Source organism: Microchirus variegatus (genome assembly GCF_963457635.1).
Source record: "Microchirus variegatus genome assembly, chromosome: 3".
Classification (NCBI taxonomy): Eukaryota; Metazoa; Chordata; class Actinopteri; order Pleuronectiformes; family Soleidae; genus Microchirus; species Microchirus variegatus.
The window spans coordinates 12705667-12728809 of NC_139804.1; the positions used below are offsets into that span (position 1 = coordinate 12705667).

Genomic DNA, 23143 nt, shown 5'->3' on the forward strand with positions numbered 1-23143 from the left:
GCCAGTGTGCTGGTGTCTTCAACTAATGTGTGGATTAAAATGTTCTACTCGAGGCTCAAGTCCCATTATCTTAGAACAGTTTTGGAGCGTTTGTGTGTTCATGTGTTCACTTCAGCATCTGTGTCTATTTACATCGCTGTGTTACATACAGAAAATATTAATCTGTGGAAAATGTATTTCATGTCCAACTTTTTGAGAAAAAGCAACTGAGGTAGGCGATATGAGTTTCAAATTATATCACAATATTCTGTCATGTTGTCGCAATGATGATTTTTTGGGACATAGAATATTATAATAAAAGTGTTTTGATATGGAATGATTTGCAGTTCACAATAAAAATGTATATTTATGTTGCATAATGAATCTATAATAAAAAATAAACATACAGAAATAAGTTGATAGTAAATCGTGGGCTGCGTGAAATTGATTGGAGGGCTGTGAGTTTGAGACTTATGCTGTAAGTGAAGGCGAGGTGACAAACTGCTTTTTGGTAAGTTATAACTCCTTTTACCTCCACAGGTCCTTCTTGAAGGTCGACCTGAACATGGGTTGGGGAATAGCATAGCCATCTTTGAGATTCACATCGTTCCTGGTTACTGCATAGGTCAGTGTCCGCATTAAGTGAAATGTTTCAATCTGATGTGAAACTGTGGGCTAATTCCAATTCCTATCTTAACCCTCAAGCTCAACCCTTATCTTAACTGGCTCTCAAAACCAAGTGTTGAGGGTTATTTTGTCACTTAGAAATGGGACACCCCTTAAATGCAGATACGTCTTCAGACTGTAGGGGGCAGAATAACACGAAAGCTGCGTCCAGTCTGTCAACTCCAAAAAAGAAGAAGAAGAACACATTTACATCACGATTATTTATTTATTATTTTATTTCAATCAAGTTATTAGGTTGTCAGTTAGTTATAAGATGATACTCATACAAATACCACAACCACGGACATATTCAGCTGACAGTTACCACACACCACGGCTTATTGAAAAGTAAACCATAGCAAACGATCGCTTGTCCGCACCGGCCGACTATTGACAAAAGATCGTCACAAAAAATTGCCGTTTTCATAATTTTTATATCTCTATTAACAAAGAAAATACTTAATTTGTAGCGTACTCGTTTCGCTGCTTTCGGCGCCATCTTTGTTATGGCAAAACATGCAATGCATTCTGGGTAGCCCTTGCTCCCAAGGGTGGTCTTGGAAACTCTCAATATTGAGGGCAATACAGCCCTTAAACTTGCCCCTCAACTTAATTTCTCTGAGAATGGGGACATCACTTTTTTGAGATTGAGGGTTAAGATTGAGGTTTAAGCAAGGCATTGGAATTCACCCTGTGTGTTTATATATGTATATATATATACTTGAGATTGAGTTTCAGGAGTGATGGCTGTCTTTGATGTTCCTTTTACCAGAGTGTAATTTTGAAGAGCATCACCTGTGTGGCTACAGTAACAGCTGGAACCCAAATGTCAACTGGTATGTTGGGGGAAGTGTGGCCACAGAACCTGTGTCTAACCTGCTTGAAGACGACACCAACAATAACCAGAGAGGCACGCACGCACGCACGCACGCACGCACGCACACACACACACACACACACACTGCTGTGAGACATGCAAGAAAGGTAAGTATAGCTTTAAAAAAAAGTACAAGGCATTGACAACATTTTATTGAAAAAAGTCAGTGATAACATCTTAAACAATAAACATGGTATTATCTGAAATAGAAGGAAATGTTAATTGGCTGTTGATTATCATATGATTTCATACAGTTCATAAACAGTAGCTTTTTTATTTTACAGTGTATTGTCACTCTCACTCTTTGAGAAACAAAAAGAAAACTTTTCATGAGTCCAGAGAAACAACCTGTGTGCAGCTCATATATCGGGGTATTATTTATAAGCGGTCCAGCCTTAATATGAGCACTGAGAAATGTTAAAAACTGCTGCAGATCTGACAACTTTGACTGAAAGGTTAAAGGTTTGCATGCTCAGGAATGTGTCCTCAAACCACCTTTGAATGTGTTTTATAATGGTTCGCCGCCTTCAGACCTGAAATTAGTGTGTTGGCTCAGATACATCAGGTCAGTCTTAGAAAAACAAACCGTATAATGTGCATGTGTTGGCTGCTAGATTGGCTGGAGGTGTTCATTTGAGAGTGAATGATTGGTTGTTTGCCCTGTGATTGACTGGTCACTGATCACAGTGTTTTCCTATCTTTCACAAGGCAGTAAAAAATGAATGAATGAATGAATGTTCCTGGACACTCTTGGGAAAGAGAGAGAAAGAGAGGAGTCCATTTACTGAAGTGTGTGGTCTCACCATTAGGTGTAATAATTCTTACACATTTGACCTTTACTTGGCTAAAGTCTGATTTTAGCGAACATGTTTACAGTGAGAGCGAGTGCACATGTCTTCAGCTGGTCAGAGCAGTCAGCGTTAACCTCTGTGTGTCTCTGTACATCATATAACCACACTTCAAACCATCAGTGTTGTGATCCATGGTTACAATTGTACAGTATGCTGCTGTCCAAAAGTGAGGACTGACTGCTGCAGTTGACGCGTCAGCCACAGTGGAATTTTTACTTTGAACATCAGGACACAGGAGCATTTTTGACTGTGAAAATACTGTATTAGTTGCAGTAGCTTTATATTCATTGCAATGAGGTGAGACCAGAGTAGCATTCCCTTATATATAACTCAATTAGAACAAATAAACCTTAAAAAAAAAAAAAAAGATTATTGTGTACAAAGTTATTAATAATTATTGCTCTTGAGGATTTAGAGAAGAATGCGCTAGTCTGTGATTAAGTGAAGTTGAAGTGATTTATTTGAATCTACTGCCAACAAGAAAAGAAACAACATCAAAAAATTAATGTACACAGAATACTCGTCATGTTCATTATCTATGTTTTGGTTTACACCAGGCTCAGATTGGCAAGGAATGAACACAATAGATTTTCTTGGAGCCAACCCTGAAACAAACTGTCTGTACAATAACATGCTCTCCTAAGAACTGGACTTTTAAGCCGCACCAGACTCGTCCTTATTGCAAAATCAAATCGGTGGCAGACCCAGCTGGGTTCATTCAGGCAAACTGTTGATATCTTCATATTGATTTTAACATATTATACACAGTACGCCACATCACAACCTGTAAACAAGACTCTCTCAGCTCATGATCATGTGAATTCATCTCATTCTGACCTTCTTCTTCCCCAGGACACTACATGTATGTGGACTCTGTCTATGCCAAGCACTTCCAAGAAGTAGCCAAGCTGACTTCACCCATGACCACGGTGCCCATGGCCGGTTGCCTGTCCTTTTATTACCAGCGAGACCAGGAGAGGGGGAACATTTTCTCAGTTTTCACCAGAGACCAGCTGGGTCATTACGAGGAGATATGGAGGCCAGAGGTGTATTCTACTGCAGACTGGCGTCTGGTCAGCATTGACATCAAGGCCCTTCACCCACTGGAGGTCAGTACTAGAGGGTCGGGTGGTCAGTGTTGTGTGTTTTGATACGAAATTTTTAAAGTAAATAAATAGCCACATTCCCCTTGAGTGACAACTGAACACAGTTTAGGTAATTAGTCGGAACATTGATGTTCTTTGGAAGATTATCAGTAGCTCCTTTTACACCTGGCATTAAAATGTGTTTTCTGTGATCAGATACTTCACCATATGGATTTACACCTGGTATTAGCACGCGTCTCTGGTGTCCACATCAAGATCCAAGCAAACGGATCCACAACAGTCCTCCTCAGTTGTGTTTGACAAGCGGACAACTGAGGAGGACTGTGTTTTGTCATTTTAATGCCAAAGGGGGTCAGTGTTATCAGGCACACGTTCCACATCAGCAGAAGTCTTACAATATTTTCATCGGTCCATTTCCGTGGCGGACCACAGTTTCCCTACACAGACATAGGTGAGCTCACCTACAGTACAGTGTTCGAACACCTTCCAGTCCAGTTGGTGTCTGGCGTGGTTTTGTTTTTCGTCAAAAAGACGATGAAGAAGACGGTTGCTCCATATGCACAATTTTGGGTTAAATTGGGTTGAAGGTGATAGAAATAACATGTTAATTTTGGGAGAAAAATGGCTGCATACACATCGTGCATGCACCCTACACTGTCTGAGAGCTGAATGTGGGATTAAGTTTACGTGCATACACCAGACATGTGGACGAGAATTTTTTTTTTTTAAGACGTACACAGATAGAGTAAGCTGAAGCTAATCTGACAGTAACACAGGAGGTTGTAACCTGCCTGTCGGTGCCAGTGAAGCAACTATTAGCCCCATGATGACCACACACAGCAGCATTTATGAGTATAATAACATTTCAGACTCACCATTAATGAACATCAGTTCTTAACTCTTGTTGAACTGTAACTGCTGGTAACTATTGACATAGTCCAACCATGTTTTTTTTTCCGTTGTTGTGGAGGAAAAGGAGAACACAGTGGATGACTTTGCAGCCTGCGCGTTGCGTTCACTGATTGTCACAAAAACACTAGGTCAATTTATTTTTCAGTTTCTACTTTTTGTTATCACTTACTTTTACTCCTTAAACATTTACATTGCAATTTCAATTAAAAAAAAAAAGCAAGCAATAAAAAAAAATCCATTTGAATTGAATATATTTTATTGTATGTTTAAATCAAAGAATCTGAAATCACCATGTCACACCAGGTCCCATCAAGTCCCCGGTCAGGGTGGAATGATGGCCATGTTTGTGCATACGGCAATGGGAAGTCTTTTCAGACATAATGTGTTGGCAGTTTTATTTTCGGTGAGCGTCTTAATTCCCTTTGATTTCATTCCATCGTTTCATGGTATGCTGCATAATGTATTTTCCAATTATCCTGAAAAAGAGACATCTGGTACTTCTCTGTTTAATTACTGTGTTTGTGCTGATGTGTGCAGCTGGGCAGATGGACACATGCACATACACTCCACTCCTCTGTGTATTTCCACATTACTTCTCTGCCTTTCCTGTCCTTTTCTTTGTGTACTGAGCCAAAACATCTCCCACAGCCTGATGCTGTGGAAAGAAGCTTGCGTAACACTACTAAGTGGGTCAGTTCCTCTGTATAGTGGAGCCAAGAGTTGCACAGAGCTTTTCCATCAAGCAGCGGTCGGCTAACTGACCCATGTTCCTGAACCTATCCTGCAGTACACTGATGTCACTGTCTGCCTTCCACATCTGGTTCAGCTCATCAGTAGAAGTCATCGGGATTTACAACATGTCTTTTACAATTCACAGAGCATGCTCTCCAGATGGTAGCCCTAAGTCGTGTATTGCTCATTACCCATCTGTAAATGGTTGGTGTTTATCTCTGTGTGAATTACCAGGTTGTGTTTGAAGTGGCTTTCAACAGCGCCAGAGGTGGATATGTGGCCATAGACGACATCTCCTTTTCTCCTGAATTCTGCCACACTGACACAGGTGAGAGAACTGGACAATATCAAGTATATCAAATCAAATAAATGTTGTATGTGTTTGGCACCAAATCACAATGTACATTATTTATGAGAAGAGAAACCCAACAGTTCACACAGTGACCAGGTATTAGGCGTCAGTAGAGATTAAAAAAAAAAAAAAAAAAAAACAGGAACAGGAAGAAAACTCTGACAGAACCAGACTCAAAGATGTGCAGCATCTGCCTTGACTGGTTGGGGTGAAAGGGAAAATGGGGGACAGAGAGGTTCATCTGTTGTGTTTAGTCAAGTTTAGTCAAATCAATTCATATATAGGGATATTGTAATAGTACAAAGTCATTTGAGCACTCGAGAAATAGATAAATACTGATGTCAAATTTGAATCCTAGCATTATAATGATGACAATTCACTAATGTTGTTTGCTGCTGTTTGAGACCCGTGCTCTAAAGTCTAAGAGATCAGAGATTCACAGAGGTGAAACTTAAAACCAGTAGTAAAAGGTTAGTCAGATCAACCATACAGAGCCCTAAAAAAGACATGGAAGTGGGAAAAAAAACTCAAGGTTTACAGTTTTTTTTTTTTTTTTTGTGAGTGCTGGCAAAAACTGTAGAAGATTGTTTATTTTCTGGTCACATGGTCTTTTGGGAATTTGGCAAATAAGAAGGGTCATGGAGGAGGTGTCCCTCTCATCTGGTAGTGGAAACCTATTTTCTCTGTGCATGTGCACTGTTTTTATTGTCAAGCGTTGTGACAAAAGGTTTATACAGGAATTAGTAAAATGCAGAAATCAGTCACTCTTATTTGAAAGACAGGTTTAAAGGAAGTGGTGCTGTGTAAGATTGTCCAGTCAGTCTTTTTGTTTTAAACTGCACAGTATAGCTAGACATAACCGCTCGGTTGAACTACTAAAATGAAAGATAACATGAAGAATAATGGCCACATAGTGGGGCACGTGTCGAGCACTCTTGCCTCACAGCAAGACGGTAGCTGGTTTGTGTCCTGGTCCTTTCTGGAGTTTGCATGTTCTCCCTGTGTGAGCGTAGGTTTTCTCCAGGTTCTCCTGTTTCCTGCCACATTTCCAAAGAAATGTGTTGGTTGCGTGCCCATAATTCACCCCTGTGTGTGCTCTACTGTTGTATTTGGTTTCAGTTTCCATGGGCCAGACTGACACAGAAGCACATGTTAACCCAAACATGTGTCAGATCTCACAAAAGTTGTACAATGTTTTGCAAGAAATTGTAATTTTGTTCTGTGTTCCTTGTGGGCCACCATATAATCAATACCATGCTCTGGTTGAAAAATAAAATAAAAAACTATATATAAGCAGGGCAAAGTGTCAGAAAACAGCTTAAGGTAGAAAAGGAGCAAAAGTAAAATGCAGATCTTGTGAGAAAAGAACACAGTTGACAATGTATTAAACTTTTCTTAATACTAGCTGTAATACTTACAACTAGCTTGTAAATCTGCAGCCACTAATGTTACTTTAAATGTGGGGGAAAAGGCCAAAAACCACAGCAGTACGGAGCCCCGGACATGACATGGTCAAAAAATAATTGAAATTGTGGCCACAAAATAAGTACAACGTGGCCACGAAATAAGTACAACGTGGCCACGAAATATTTCGGTATAATGTGCGAACGAAGTAATAATAATATCATTCCTGGACAGCTGGGTAAGAAAATTGAGCGCACCTTACGGGACACAGTTACTGGACATCTGGAGATACTGAAGGGAAAGCAGCTTGAATTGTAACCGTGTCTGGTTTAGACTTTTCCCCACTCGTGATGGTCAAAATGCAGAAATGTTTTTGTTTTGCCCTGGCTGACGGTGAGTGATGCATTGTCACTTTTCAGCACCTGTATGGTGAACAGCGACATTTGCGTCTTTACGCACGGGAGAAGCTCTCTTCTGATTTCTTCTGAATTTGTGCATAACCATGTCTTCAGGCAGCGCAGAGTGGAAAATGTTCTCTGATGATTAAAGGGAGCGAGTCGCTGAAGACGTCTCCACGACAATTTATAATTATTAGGTTTTTTTAATCAATTTATTGTTTTCACTTCATTTGATGTATTTGTTTTGGGGGTAAATACATGTTGGGGTCATCAGCAGGGGGTGCTGCAGAGAGAGGAGGATCCTCACGTCTTCTTTCCTGATAGAAATGCCGTGTTATTTACACTTTGTATACATCCACTGGTAACTGTGATCCTTTCCAGGGCCTTGCAGTTGGTCAACAATGAAATCTATCCCAGTGTCCACCGGTAAAGCAACCTGGCTCTGTTTAAATATCTCTTGGTAAAAATGTTTTCTCTGTAGCTCATTCCCAGCCTAAAATAAAATTCAATCATATTGACATTTCCCCTTTCCATCACGTAGCTGTCGACCCTCTGCCTCTACCTGAGACCTTTGAGAAGGCGCGCTCAATTTGCTTACCCAGCTGTCCATTACTTTGTTTGAACATTATACCTACTTCGTGGCTACGAAATATCATTTTGTGCGCACGTTGTACTTATTTCGTGACAGTATATTCAAAATAGTATTTTGTGGCCACAATTGTAAATTTTTTTTGACCATGTCATGTCCGGGGCTCCATACAGCAGAACACACCCACAAAATAGAGAGAAATACTGGAACGTTGGAAATAACGGTGTTACATGGAGAGCTCAGTATCTTCTCAGGTGGTACTTGGTATATTGTGTATATTTAACACAACAGTAACACACATCAGTGGTGAACACACAAACCAGGAGCAGGAGCAGTTGGGATTTCACGTTAATTCACGGTATTTCCTTCTTGGACTTAGATAAATTTTCTTAACAGTTTTCTCAGGATCATGGTGGACATGCTGTGCTTTATGTTCCAGAGCCAACTTTAGACCCGTCCATCGCCAACTGTGACTTTGAGAACAGCCTGTGTCTGTACTATCAGGAGAGAGCGGAGAGCAAGGTGTGGAGCCGAGTTTCAGTCAAACCCAACACTTACAGGATTGGAGACCATACTACAGGAGCAGGTGAGTGGACACATGCTGTCCAGGGTGTATTAATCCATTATTCAACATTCTTTGTCCAATATAATCACTATCTCTCCACTGCGCATGACCAAACCTTTTCAACCTTGACTCTCTTACTTTATTTTACTTTATTTTAACTGTTCAACCTGAGCACTCCCTTGAAAATGTTCATTTCTAATCCGGTCCATCCTCGTCACTCCCAATGAAAATCTCCCGATCCTCAGCTCTGAAACTTCCAGCTCCGTCTAAATGTCGAGAAAAATAATCGGCCAGAAAAAAACTGTCACTTGACTCGTTCTTTGTTTTGCTGACGTCATTTAATGCTGTGTTTCCATCATGGTACGGTTTGGTTTGGTACAGTATGGAGATACGTAGCATGACATCGTACCTTTGTCATGACAACAAACAGACGAGATCAAACCAGGCCTTATTATAACTGAAATAAAAATACAAACAACAACAACAAAAAATTAACAAAGCAAAACTAACTAAAACCAATCAATTGTAGATAAATTGAGCTTTGTCTTTTTTTTCAGTTTTTCCACAACTTCATTCTGGAATACAGACCATTTGAAGTTTTACTTCTGATTTACAGACAAGGTGTTAAAGGTTAAAATAATGAAATGAAAGGATAATCCATATTTAGTGTCACACATTCTTTTATCCTTTTCAGCATCTATAAGTCAAAGATTCTCATTAATACCTAAAAAACTAAGACTAAAACTAAATAAAAACTAAACTGAAACTAGTCAATTCCTCAAAATAAAAACTAAAACTGCTAAATTTGTTGAATAAAAAGCAAACTGAAAAAGTAAATAAATAAATAAATAAATAAATAAATAAAAAATGAAAACTAATGACAATTTAAAAAGGAATATCCTTGCAGACATCCAGCAGCTATTTTTTCCCTGCTCGGTTTGTGGCCCTTTGTACCAACAAGATGTCAAGCTTTGTATGTTAGAATAAACTGAGGCCATTTGCCTCGATTTCAATGGGATATTTACACCGATCGCAAGGGAGCGATGTTTTTCTGTCACCCAAACACACTGTCGTGGATGGAGCGGGTCTAGCTTCACCCTGACCGTACCATTTCACTCTGGTACAATGAGGGAACGGTGTGGAAGAATGGAAAGTTTGGGGCTGGTTATTTTGGCACTATTCCTAATGGAAACGCATAAAAATAAAATATGTACCATACTGTACCAAACCGAACCGTTTCACTTGGTGGAAACATGGCTTAAGTAATATTTTCAGCAGCATCACATGTCTCTCTGTCTCTGTCAGAGAGAGGGATTAATTGCAGGAGCAGGAAGAACCTATTAACATTTGTGATGAATAGGTTAAAATCTGATTTTTTTCACTTTTCCTTTCACAGTATTGCAGGTGTTGTGATGTGTTGTTTTAGTCATTGGTCATTAGTCATTTGGTGAATAATTCAGAGAGGCCACATGGTGAAGTAGTTGTTAGTGCTGTTGCCTTGCAGCATGAATATTTGAATGTTCTCCCTGTGTGTATGCGTTTTCGCCGGGTTCTCCAGTTTCCTCCCACTGTCCAAAAAACATGCAGTGCGCAGAGGGGATACAGGACACCAGTAACGCATCACACCAGGGATTTACTGCTCAAGGAGCATTCGTCAATGAGCTCATTTGACCTGATGTACAAATCCAGATGACTGAGCTGATGGGGGAATTGTTGGAAAAATGTCAAGATATTTGCCATCGTGTCAGTGGCAGTAACTTAATGAGCTGTATCGGCCTCCTCTAACATGTGAGGTTGTGATCCGAGGGTCTGTCTTGCATTAGCAGCACATTTCAGAAATGAAAGAAAACATTGTGCACCAAGGTCTGTTTTGAAGATAGCGCACATTTTATTGAATTACTTCTGTAGAATCAACACAATAAACCACTTTGTCATTTCTTTTTGTTTGTTTTATTGTGCATTTCATCTTTAAAGCGGACGTAGACAGGAAGTTCCAATTACTGCTGTTTTATAGTGTGTATCTGCGTCATTACCTCGTTTACAAAGCCCTGAAGGTTCAAAACAAACAGTTCAGCCACTTCTGAGAACGCTGTGTTTTATTGTAATCTCGGGCTCAGTGAGATCTCTGAAAAAATCCGGTCCGGTTATGTAAACAGCGGTTCTCCTGAACAGCAGATCCTCCTGCTCCGGGCACTAGTCCGGGCACATCCGGTTGCGTACATTGAACCACAGAAGAAGAATAACGTCCGTTGTGGAGGTGTTTCATTTGATAATGAGTAGCAGTGCATCCACTGTTCCAGAGGGGGGAGCTGTGCTTCTGAGAGCTGGTGTGCTAATTATGTCAATCACAACACAGTCTGTCTTCTGGTTGTGAGATTTCAGTCCGAAACAGCGCGGCTGAGGAGAGCGTCAGTAAGGAGAGATTTCTATCAGCTCGTTTACAGCAACTAGGTGTTTTTGACCATAAAAACAAGTTAATGTATGTAAGTAGACCTCCATAACTCACATATATGTGCAACAGGACCACTCTGTGAGCTTTAAACTTTTTCTGTTATTATCCAACATAAGTATGTTTTATGTAAAGCTGATCCTGGGGCATCAGGTAGCTTTTGAAACTGTATATATTCCCCCCAAAATGAAACTCAGTGATTTTTAGACAAAACTATCCCCTCAGCCTCAAGGGATGAGCCCAACTCCCTTTTTGGCAACTGAAATACTGCATATTAATATTTGCACTAGCCCTTTACAGGTATAATGTATACTAGGTGAAAAATAACACATTCCATTATTATTTCTTTATTTCAAAATATTTGTACATAACTTTAGTTCCTGTACTTTCCAAGCATGCACATCAACAAGGATATCAGACATACCAACCAAAGATGTATCTGTGCTATAATTACAGACAGAATTTGCCCATGATGACAGTTTAATCCAGAGAAAAAGCAGCTATGAATTCCACGACACAGCTTTAACAGGGCTGTGCGCACACCTGCGGACCTGAATCAGGTTTTGACACATCACATTACTGCATACCGGACAGTGCCGGCCCACTTCAAGCACTGGTTTTCATACATACATGGTCATCTTTAAGCATCGTCTCCTCTCTTTTTGTGGAATCCCTCTCCCCTACCACGACTGCACATTTTTTCACTTAGCACCATGTACTGCTGCTGCTGAACAGACACTACCAATACTACCCTCATGTTTTGTTTTTGTCCTACCTTTCCTAGGCCGTTTCCTCCTGGCAAACACTCCTTTCACGTCAAGGCCTGGTTATATGGGTCGCCTCCATGGTCCTCTTTTACCCGGGAACCACAAGTACTGCCTGAGGTTCTACTACATGCTAAATGGATTTCGAAAAGCAGACAATTCTCTGGTGCTGTACATTTTCGATGAGAACAATGTGGCCCAGGAGAAGGTGTGGAGTGTTGCTGACACGTCCAGAGCTGTGTGGACTCAGGTGGAGGTCACCTACATGAAGCCTATGCTTTCCAAGGTATGGATGATGCCAAGGCAGCTTGAAGCTTTTAACCCTTGTGCTAGAGTCCTAGAGCTTTTCATCTTAAAGAATTAGTTTTGCCACAGCCAAAAAAAAAAAAAAAAAAGGCCAAAGGTTTGGATATTTTGTGAATAAATACTTACACTCAAAACCTTAAGTGCAAAAACGTCCCCACTAAAACCTATTATTAACAATTACCATCTCCCTGTCATCAGAATATGATCATGCACTCCATGCCTGCTGATTTGCATATATGCAAAAATGGAATTGAAGCTTATACTGAAACTCCATGTGTTTTTTACATTTGTTTTTTTTAAGATCAGGACTGAGAGATGAGCAAACAAAACTTCACGGGCTCTGTTATCCCAACAAACAAAATCTCATCATCATGTATGGAATAGAAAATGTAGCATATTTGTTGTTATTTTTATAATGATCAGGTTTGATGTCAGAATAATAGTCTATTGTAATTTAAATGTATATGTATCTGTATATATACAGATATGTATAACAAATATATTTAAATACACACACACACACGCATATATTTAAATGTATATATATTTAAATACAGGGTCATATTTTGCTCTTAAGGTGGTCAATGTTTGTTTGTTTTATTGCATGAGGGTTTAATACTGTGAAAGTACGAATTAATCACTGAATACATAGATAAACTACAATATTTACTAGTTGTCTCTGTTTGCCAGGTAGTGTTTGCCAGCATCTGCACAAATTTCTGGGAGTGTGGCCTGGTAGCCATCGATGACATCACTGTCAGCATGGGAGACTGTCAAATCACAGCAGGTACTGCACATTAATAAACATGTTGATACAATTCAAACCGAATTTAAAGCCATGAATAATTGTGCAACTAATTCAACGTGAATCGGAACTGGGAAGCCAATGTGGACAAAGACGAGTGAGGCCAACATGGAAACCACAGGAAAAACCCACTTGGGACCCAGATTGACAGCCCAAATATATCACTTATGGGGCCCACATGAACATGCTGACTATGAATGCTAGCCACTGCACCACTGTGGGACCATAGTATATAGAGCAAGGAAGCCAGAAATGAAAAACCAAATGAACCCATGATCAAAACAGTTGGCAGCTGATTTGGTTATTGATTAACAAGCAATTAATTGTTGAAAACCTCAAATGAAGTATTTTTTCTTCTCTGAGCAGATTATACCACTCACTTAAATGCACAGTATCAACACAATAAAAAAGACCTACTTTGATGATGTCGGGAAGCAGCGGGGATCATGGGAACAAAATGAAAATACGAAATACACTATTTCACAAATGCACTATTTAATTTTCTCCACAGGTTCCCTGCCAGGCCAGTGTAACTTTGAAAATGGAGTATGTGGCTACATTCAGGACAATGCTGGAGACAAGGCCGACTGGCTGAGAGTCCGAGGACATACCCCTACGTCCTACACAGGGCCCAGAGGAGACCACACCACTGGGGTGGGTGAGTCATTCTTCTTTGCCTGCTTTTTTCATTTGTGCAGAGAAGACACTGCACTCCTACATAATATTTATGTGAAGGCTGTGTCTGCGTGGAATCAGAAGATTTAATGCATCATCCCACTGTTTAACTCTTTGAGTCTTGACTCTTCTGAAGGACATATTTTAGCCATTTAAAATGAGAATATGTTGGCTTATTTTTCTTCTTTCTTTTTTCCTGGAACTGAAATGCGTCTTGCTTTGTAAACCGCTCACTCTCCTGCACCAAACTCCATAGAGAAAATCATCAATTTCATACGATGGCACACAGGAGTTGCTGATCCACTGCTGCCTTCATCAGCCATTTCAAATGTGTCATTTTGTGACTTCTACATTTGAAATCCTTGATTTGGATTGATCCAAGTGACAAAAGCTTGCCAAATGAGGCAGCATTAGACCAGCAGCTCCTGCCAATAGGATAAAAACTGTGATTTTCTCTATGGAATTTGGTGTGAGTGAGTAAAATGATGCGAAACGCAGATTTTTTTTACAACTCAGTGAAAAAATGAGGGAGGGAAGAACATCTTTTTTTTATAATGCTATTCTAGCAATAAAAAGCCACATGCAAATCGGTGAAGTATCCCTTTAAGTAGCCATGTTTTCAGTGAGGCAGTGCCTGCTGTTGCAGTTAGCACCTTTTACAGCCACACTTCAAAAAGCCCTGAACTATCCCTTGAAGATGATCTTGATCTATAAAAACATAGATGGATGCCCAAAATGGTAGTTTGTATTTTGTTATATTTCACTGCCTGTATGTTTTATTTTGTAATTGATTATTCTGGAAGCAATAAACTAACTTAAAAAATATGCTGTTTATGAACTCGCACTTGTTCTAGGTCACTACATGTACATCGAGGCCTCCCTCATGCGCCCGGGTCACAAAGCGCGGTTGCTGACCTCAGACCTGCGGGGCTCGTCACTTCCTCAGTGTCTGATCTTCTACTATCACATGTATGGCTCTGGCACTGGCCTACTGAGTGTGTTACTGCACCAAGGCAGCAGAAGGCAGGACACGCTGTTGTGGAGAAGACGCGGAGAGCAGACCGTCAGTTGGATGAGGGCAATGGTGGACTACCGCTGTGATGACAGACACCAGGTGAGCAAATTGTCCCTTTAGGGGTCACCACAGTGGATCATCTGCCTCCATCTTGTCCTCTCCGTTGTGTCCTCTTCTGTTACACTAGCGGTCCTCATGTCCTCCTTCACGACATCAATGAACCTTCTTTATGGTCTTCTTCTTTTCCTCCTGCCCAGCATCTTCAACATCCTTCTTCCACTATAATAATCACTATCCCTCCTTTGCATGTGACCAAACCATCTCAACCTTGACTCTCTTACGTTATCTCCAAACCGTTCAACCTGAGCTGTCCCTCAACTGTGCTTGTTGCTATTCCTGTCCACCCTGATGATCACACCTGTTGTGGAAATTTCTCTGCTGCTGGTGAAGAATGAAATAGAGAACTTCTGACGGGCTGACAAGGTTTTATTCTTCAAGGCTGCAAGGAAAAGGTCAATCTTCACAGGAGTGATCCTTGCTGGAGAAAGACCTTGAGCAAATTGAACACTCCACATTTATACCTGAGCAACTTCCCTTTGTATTCCTCCAATAGACAAGAAGTTTTCCTTTCTAGGCCATAGATAGGCAGCACCCCTTTCGCATTCCTCCAATAGACAAAGACTCTACCTTTTCAGACGGTGCTTTCACACCCCTCTTCATCTACTGTAGGTATCGGGGAGCCGACTCCCTGCGGGTGCTGCAGGAAGGTGCAAGTTCAGGCTAGACACAATACACAATATACAATACATTATACACAAAATACCTGGTATTCTGTACTGGGCAGGTATCAGGTGATGGGCAGTTTTAGCTCTGAGCCAGCGAAATTGAATTTACCATTACACTCCCAACGAATATCTGCGAAACATGCCATATTCCATATATACTCATCATCATCTGTTTTCCTATTCATACTGCACATCTAGCATCTTGGTGTTAAATTTCTCACCAAGGGACACATGCAGACTCGTGAAACTAGACTCGCTGCATCACCCTGGACCCTTCACTTGAAATACGACCTGAACTTAACTGTGGTCGTCCCACCTAATATCAATCAATACCAAACAACAATTAGTATCAATAGTACCATTTTTTCAGTCGTATTTACTTAATACAGACTGTATATAAATAATGGCGATTGTCTCAGGCCCAAGAAGTCAAATTATTTTGTTTTGAATGTCCATCAGGGGGGGACTCTGAGGAGAAACAGTAAACATTTTCTCAAGAAATCTTCCTCACATTTACGTCAGACACTGCTATAGTGAAATTAAGAAGGAGTAACTTTAATTATTATTATATTATAATTTTTTTGTTATTCCTCAGCTTTACTCTGATCACATACCCTGGTAGATACCAAGGGGAAACTGGTGGTACACAGTCCACAGTTTGAGAACCATGGAAGTACAGTACAGACCATAAAGCAGGGAATGGTTTAGGGTGTGGCAGTCATATGACTGACCCAACTGAAACCAACCTCAAAGGTAGCAAAACTATAAACTTCAAAAGAGCAGTTCATAAACCACTGAATGAAGTCATGGCGGGTTGAGACTTGACCCTAATGCAGTTAATTATGGCTGTGATATTGTGTTTATACTGTGTGTCTGCAGTGACTGTGTTCAGGTCAAGTTAAAGACCAGTTAAAGCTAAAAATACACATTAATTACATGATACCTAAGTGGACACGGTGTCTCTTCCTCCATCTGATCTCAGGACGGCTTCCTATGAAGGATGTGATGGTGTTTTTTTCTTTGACCATTAATCTTGCAAATAACTGCCATCTTGTGGCAGCAGCACACTATAGCATTTACTACAGTTTGATTCAGTGGGTGTAATGGTCCATATATCAATCATTGTGATGTGCATCATCAAAATATATTAAATAATATTCATTAGAGAATGAGGGAAATATCATCTCTTGAATGCTCATGTAATATACACTTTGGATCTAAGTTATTAACATTTTGTCATTTTGGTGTGCAATCTGTCAGAAATTGAATAACAGTATTACTGTTATTATTATAACGTGAAACCTTGTCCACAGGTTTTTAAGTATAAAAATAACTCTGAATATGTATTGTTTTTTGTTTAAAGTAAATCAACATTTGTACATTTTCTGAAACCTGAATTCATATAATGTACATCATTCTTTTTGAATGTGTTTTAGCTTTTACAGTTTTTCTCGATTGTTTACACACATTTTCTGAAAGCTTGCCTCATGCTCTCACAACTCTACACACAAAATCCAAAAACACACACACAATGGGCAAAACCCCTCAATTCTCCTGCAAAATGAAACTTAACATTCAAAACAATGTTATTTCTTCTCAAAATGGTATTTTGTTTTCAAATGACACACAAACCATCATATGAATAGACATTTTTAAGAACCAGTTGAACACTGATGTGATCAATGTAAAACACTATGATGAATGGAAAACACTTCTTCTTCATCGATCATAATGACTTAGGCCTTTTTCAGTGTTTAGTGTTAAACTTACTTCAGACACTACATACATATGTGTGTAAAATATTTTAGAATATTGTTTTTATAGGCCCTGTGATGGACTGGTGAACTGTCCAGGGGTGTGACCCCGCTGATCGCCCTATGTCACCCCGCGACCCTCCGGTGGAGGATGAAGTGGTAGATAATGGATGGATTATTTTTATACTCAAAACACACAAATACACAGTAACAAATATATTTTATTCCTATTTATTTCCCACAAAAACAATGTACACAGTGAACATCCCAACCAACACAAAGTTGCACATACAGTGGTCTACATAGAAAACAGAACTCTTTTATGCTAACACACTGATTGCAAATTGTAAACCTGTGTGACAGGTGTTTTCCCATGTGATGAGTCAGTTTGCATAGTAGGGAAATTAACTTTAGAATTTTGAATGACAGTGTGTTCCTTGTGAAAACAAGAAATTTTCTTCATGAAAATTGTGCCAAATGCAGAGAATTGTGTGTCGTGTTTTGAAAAAAGTGTGTTTTACAACTGCAATTTGAGTGTAAAGCAGGAATTGTGCTTGTAGATTAGCAGAGTTGGTTCAGGGGGTTGGTGCATGAGTTACCTGTTGTGGTCATTGTGTCACAAGTACCAGAATTTGTGTGTAAACAATTAAGAAAAACTGTAATGTATGAACATTTGTATCTGCACCTGGGATCAAAAAACAAAAACAGACTGTCAAGAATTTCCAACATCACCAGTAAACTTACAGCAAATGAGAACAACCAATTGGGATGTGTTTATGCAAAGGCTAAACAGGAAGTGGAATGAAATACATAACATTATTATTTCAGAAACCATGCTTGTCAGTATTGACCTCTGTGTGCATAACATTTGTTATTTCATTTTGTGCTGTGAGTGTTTAGAAGTCTGTCTTTTTTTAAAGATCATTATCATTTTTCTGAACTGCCAAACATAGAACCATTAGATAATTGAATGTCATTTCATTGAAATGTTCTGTGGTTCACAGACTTCCACAGTTTATGGTTAACACTGACTCACTGTCTGTCGTTCCTATAGATTGTATTTGAAGCTATCCGAGGCCCGTCACTACGAAGTGACATTGCTATTGATGACATCGTTTTCAAAAGAGGACCATGTGAAGGTACAGGCTATCTCTATCTGTCCCAATTCCAATTCTTCTGTGTAATGATTAGATATTTGTGTTTATATGGATTGTTTGAGTGGATTTATAACATCTGTTTCATTCTTCCAGATCCTGATGACATCATTGCATCCTCAGGCTTTTCAGAGTATTTTAATGAGATTGAGAACTGAGGGTGTGTGTGTGCGTGCGTGCGTGCGTGCGTGCGTGCGTGCGTGCGTGCGTGCGTGCGTGTGTAAATGCTTGGTGGGTTTTCAGAGGTGGACTGGGCGTTTTTTTGTGACAATTTACACATTTGTAAAGCAAAGTTAATGTTGAACCTTTTCCACTTTTCTTTCTTCACTCGAACTCAGTCTTTTCAGTATTTGGCCTTTTTACTATTTTTCCCATTTCATGATCATATTGGAATTGTATTACACAGAAGGGAATGCCTGTGATTTCATCCATTGACAACAAGTCTATTTACTCCTCACATCATACACCAGTGTGGTTGTATTCGGTCCTGACACATTATCATCACTGACTTCTCTGAGTGCACTGTCAGTGAGAACCTTCAGGAGGAAAAACAGATTTTAGCCACTTAACAAAGGGGCAACAAAAACCTTTTTGACAGGTTTCTCTGGTATTAGTTAGCTATTAATAACTCATAAACTGCTTACTTGCCTGCACCAAATTCCATTGAGAAAAGCAGCTTTTTTTAAGCTTGTGGGGGTCACAGGGACTGCTGGTCTACTGCTGTCTCTTGTGCGGTGATGGTAAGTCTGAAAAAATAAGTTCAAACACATAAGTTACAAAAGAAAACACTCTTTAACTCACTGATGGAGACAGCAGTGAACATCTCAACATCTCTATGGGGTTTGGTGTGGAGAGTGAGCAGCGTACAAAGCAACACAAATGTCAGGATTCCTGTCAGAGTGCAAGCACAGACATTAGGGCAGGGTCAACAATTAAAAGAGCACCTACTTTGCACCGGTGGGGCAGGCATGTCCAAGTGTGACCTGGGGCCAAAGGCAGTCTGGTTCTGGGAACTGAATTTCATGTGGACCTCTATATGGACCTCTACACATGTATTGTTTAATTAACAATGTTTGTCACCTTTTAAAAGTGCTTTATCTCTGATGATATGCAAGATAGCCTTGATATTTTATTGATTGTTGATATCCCAATGAACAGTTTTTTTTTTCTTGTTGTTTTTTTTAAGCTCACTGTCACTGTCATGTCACTTAAAATAAAAGTGTACCTCCATTGTAGGTCACTGTGATTTTATTTTTAATGTTTTACCTGATGCAAGAAGCAGCCGGCTTACAATTTCTAAAACGTACCCTTAAAAGCCAGATGACACTATGCAACATCGTTTTGATAAATTCATCTGATTTGTCTCTACTGTTTATGATCTGTATTACATGGTCTTAAAATACACTTACCTTTTCATTTCAGATAAAACCTGGTTTATTTATTTGGCTTTTTAATCTTGAATGACTTGAATTTACGTGTGTTAGAAACCAATGAAAGTGACTATAAATAATTAAATATAAAATAATATTTATACTCAATTTTAATATGGTCAAAAAAATATGAAAGAAGTGTCATTAAGTGACTTTTTAAAAGGCAGTGTTAGTATTATATTAGTAGTACAAAACCTGGTGGTAATTGTCCAGTTTTAGCCTTTGTATTGCACTGTATTGTAATTTACATCAAATATATAAATCAACGGTATATCTTTGAGATATCATAAATTATTTTTAAACCTTTGACTCAGGTTTTTACATCCCTCCATTCTCAAGTGTTCAGCTCTAAGTTCAGGTGTGAATGCTGAAAAAAGTCTTCAAAGATGTGTCTTTAGATCTGATGTGTGTGACGGTTGATTTGCAATCTTTACGTTACAGGCCTAATAAAAACTTCTAAACTTCTAATATATAATATGCTTCAAATTTTGGTTCATTATATGTGTTATGTTTCACAGAAAATTAAGACCCAACTGCAGGCTTCAATTCAAATTCAGCTTCGGAAGTGGCCTTCCCATGAAGGCTCGGACCGGCACTGATGACATTTGATTGACATACAGGATGTATTATGTATTATTTATATCTATTTATTATTTTATTCATATTTATAAAAATGAATTTTGTAATAGGGACAATACATTGAAATTTCATTGTGATTTGTTTACTTGGTGTTGTTGTACGTTCTTGCAAATGTACAGTTATGGGGGGATCTATCTATCTATCTATTCACCCAAGATCTGCAAAACAGCTGCAACATTTCACAACGGATTAAAGCTCGACTGTTTATCCTCGTTAATCAATGAGAGTTCACCTCCTTAAATCACTGTTCTGTCACTCAAAGATAGATAGATAGATAGATAGATAGATAGATAGATAGATAGATAGATAGATAGATAGATAGATAGATAGATAGATAGATAGATAGATAGATAGATAGATAGAGATAGATAGATAGATAGATAGATAGATAGATAGATAGATAGATAGATAGATAGATAGATAGATAGATAGATAGATAGATAGATAGATAGATAGATAGATAGATAGATAGATAGATAGCATCTGAACCACAGGACACAGTCTCTATAAAAAAAACTAAATTAATTATTGAAGAGTTGATGCCCTTGCAGTGAGAAGCAACTAATTAGCTCGTCATCATTAGAGGAAGTGGTCAGTGTGTGACAGTTGTGAAGCCATCGATTGCGCCTGGTGATTCTGTCCACACTCCCTGGAGGTTAATCATTGACAGGATGGAGGGGTCAACCTCTCTGTGGCTCAGGGTGTGGGAGCCGGTCGATAACCCTTCATCTGGAACTCCCTCAGAATTTGTCTCGAGAGCTGCTGCTCCTCAAATCACCAATAGCTGCTCGTATTATGAGAAGATTAGAAGTGTGGATGGTGTTGAAGAATAAGGAAGCTGCAGATCCAGGAGCAACACTTCGTCTGGACAGTATTGAGACAATGACGGCCAATTATGTAATTAAATGTTACTGCAAATGCAATTTATGTTATTTTTAATAGGCGTTGCAACTCACCAACGTAAACCTCTACGCAAACATTACATAACTTACATTTAAATTGATCAAGCAGGAGTGAATATCTCGTGGTGCTATGAAACATCCATCCTTCATCCTGTTGTCTCATCCACAGTCATGCCTGTGGTGTCTCTCAGTTCGACTGACCTACAGGTGGCAGCACTATCCCAACAAAGAATGTTGAAGTCTGCAATAGCTTCAAAATATGTTAGCGGCATTATCTCACTGTTAGGCAGCCATTTATTACTGGAAACTGAGGTTTGGAAACCCCTCATTCCCTTGCACCAAACTCCATAGAGAAAATCAATGTTTTTAGCAGGAGCTGCTGGTTTACTCCTGCCTCATTGGGTAAATGTTTGTCACTTTGGTTAATCAGAATTAAGTATTTCAAACACTCACACACAACTTAAAGATAAAGATTCGGAAAATCTGAACAGAGGAAACACTGACATCACAAAATAACATATTTGAGCATAGCAACGCAACAGTTCAGGATTTTATTTTCTACTTCAGAGGTTAGGTTCCGGCCTGCAATAGTTTGTCTGTGAGCAAGAACAAGAAAATACAAGAAAACATGATACGGTTTTGGTGAAGATCCAGACAAAAGATAAGGATTTAGGATTTTTGTAAATCAATTGTGAAAAGCTCTTCTTCCCTGACCTTCTTTTTGGATTCACTGCTCAAAAATGACATGCCCAAAGAGTAAACCTCTGCAGTTACAAGCTCTATGTGAAAATAAATATAACACTTCCTCCAGAGGTGTAAGTTTCACTGTAGATGCCACTGTGTCAGAGTAAATGCACATGGAACACAGCATAAATTAAGGATTTTTTTTCCCTCACCTAAAAGGAGATTGCATTTTAAAGCAAATATCACTTTTAAAATATGCAGTAGGGGCTTATAAACACATGGAGGTCATGTAACAACACGTGGACATAAGCTGTGAAGTGAAGCAGAGTAAAATGACAGAGGTTTTAGTAAATAGATGTCTAGGCGTTCTCTCGTTTGGCAAAGTTTGGCACCATCTGTGCCATTTGAGGGTTCTTCGGTACCAAATTATTAAAAACCCATTTAATTTTATTTACATGTCACTTTTGGTCTAAAAAGAACTTGAAAAAAAAAGTCTGAAAAGTTGCTGTAAATGGATGCTCCCTGTGCTGTGCGTGATAACAACTCTGTGACTGCAGCGCCTTCGGTTACGCAGCGCCATAGCTCTGGCTTACCTTGATCAATGTGGGTGATTAAACCTCTAAACCGGTAGAATCAGGCTCCAGTTTCCAAATGCATATGAATCATAACTATAAATATAAATGTTAAGATTGTATTTATATTTATCATTTAACATTTAGATTTAGATTTAACATGTAACATTGGGATTTAACAATTATCATTTAGATTTAACTATTTAATACATTTCTAAGTGAACAAATATTGTTGTAAATGTGCTAAAAAGTGACTTTCAAAAATTCACACCACTTTTTCAAACATTGTTTGAAGCTCAATGTGACAAAATGTTGCAGTTATTTTCAGCATGTGTTGCTTTACAAACGGCACCTCATAGAGACCCAGACAAAAGATAAGGATTTTTGTAAATCAATTGTTAACCCTGCAATAAGATTGTGTGTAGGGAAACTGAGCTAAAACTCTGGTTGTGTTTATTCTAGGTGGAAAAGTGACAACTGTGTTGGTGTGAATGCACTTTCCTTCCTCCAGTGTTGCTGTTGTTGTTTTCAATTCCATTTCCAAGTCAATATCGCTGATCATATTGACCTCCTAACCTGCTCCGCTTTTCTTTACAATTGTTCAAATCAAGATCGCACTAACGAGACTGAGCCAAGACAAACACCATCCACTATATACTGTACATGATATTGGTTTAGGCTTTATTTAACAAATCAATCATTACATTTTAAAGACTATAATAATAACAGACTGAATTTATTAATGACCAGAATCTTATGTTATATACTGATCCTGTGT

General features: G+C 39.0%; 1 protein-coding gene across 2 annotated transcripts in view; it reads left to right on the plus strand.

Moving 5' to 3' along the window:
- mamdc2a (MAM domain containing 2a) overlaps positions 1–19368 on the plus strand; it is a 30844-nt gene extending 11476 nt beyond the window's left edge. The window contains exons 4-14 of one of the 2 annotated variants that reach the window (XM_083886038.1): positions 520–604; positions 1418–1555; positions 3226–3482; positions 5358–5451; positions 8306–8452; positions 11665–11930; positions 12641–12737; positions 13267–13413; positions 14285–14544; positions 18039–18123; positions 18235–19368. In XM_083886038.1, coding sequence (XP_083742164.1) covers positions 520–604; positions 1418–1555; positions 3226–3482; positions 5358–5451; positions 8306–8452; positions 11665–11930; positions 12641–12737; positions 13267–13413; positions 14285–14544; positions 18039–18123; positions 18235–18296 — 1638 coding nt within the window. In that variant the 3' untranslated portion in view covers positions 18297–19368. Of the gene's footprint in view, positions 1–519; positions 605–1417; positions 1556–3225; positions 3483–5357; positions 5452–8305; positions 8453–11664; positions 11931–12640; positions 12738–13266; positions 13414–14284; positions 14545–18038; positions 18124–18234 lie in introns of those variants that run through there. The other variant, XM_083886039.1, reaches the window with a different exon arrangement.
- The last annotated feature ends 3775 nt before the right edge of the window (positions 19369–23143 follow it).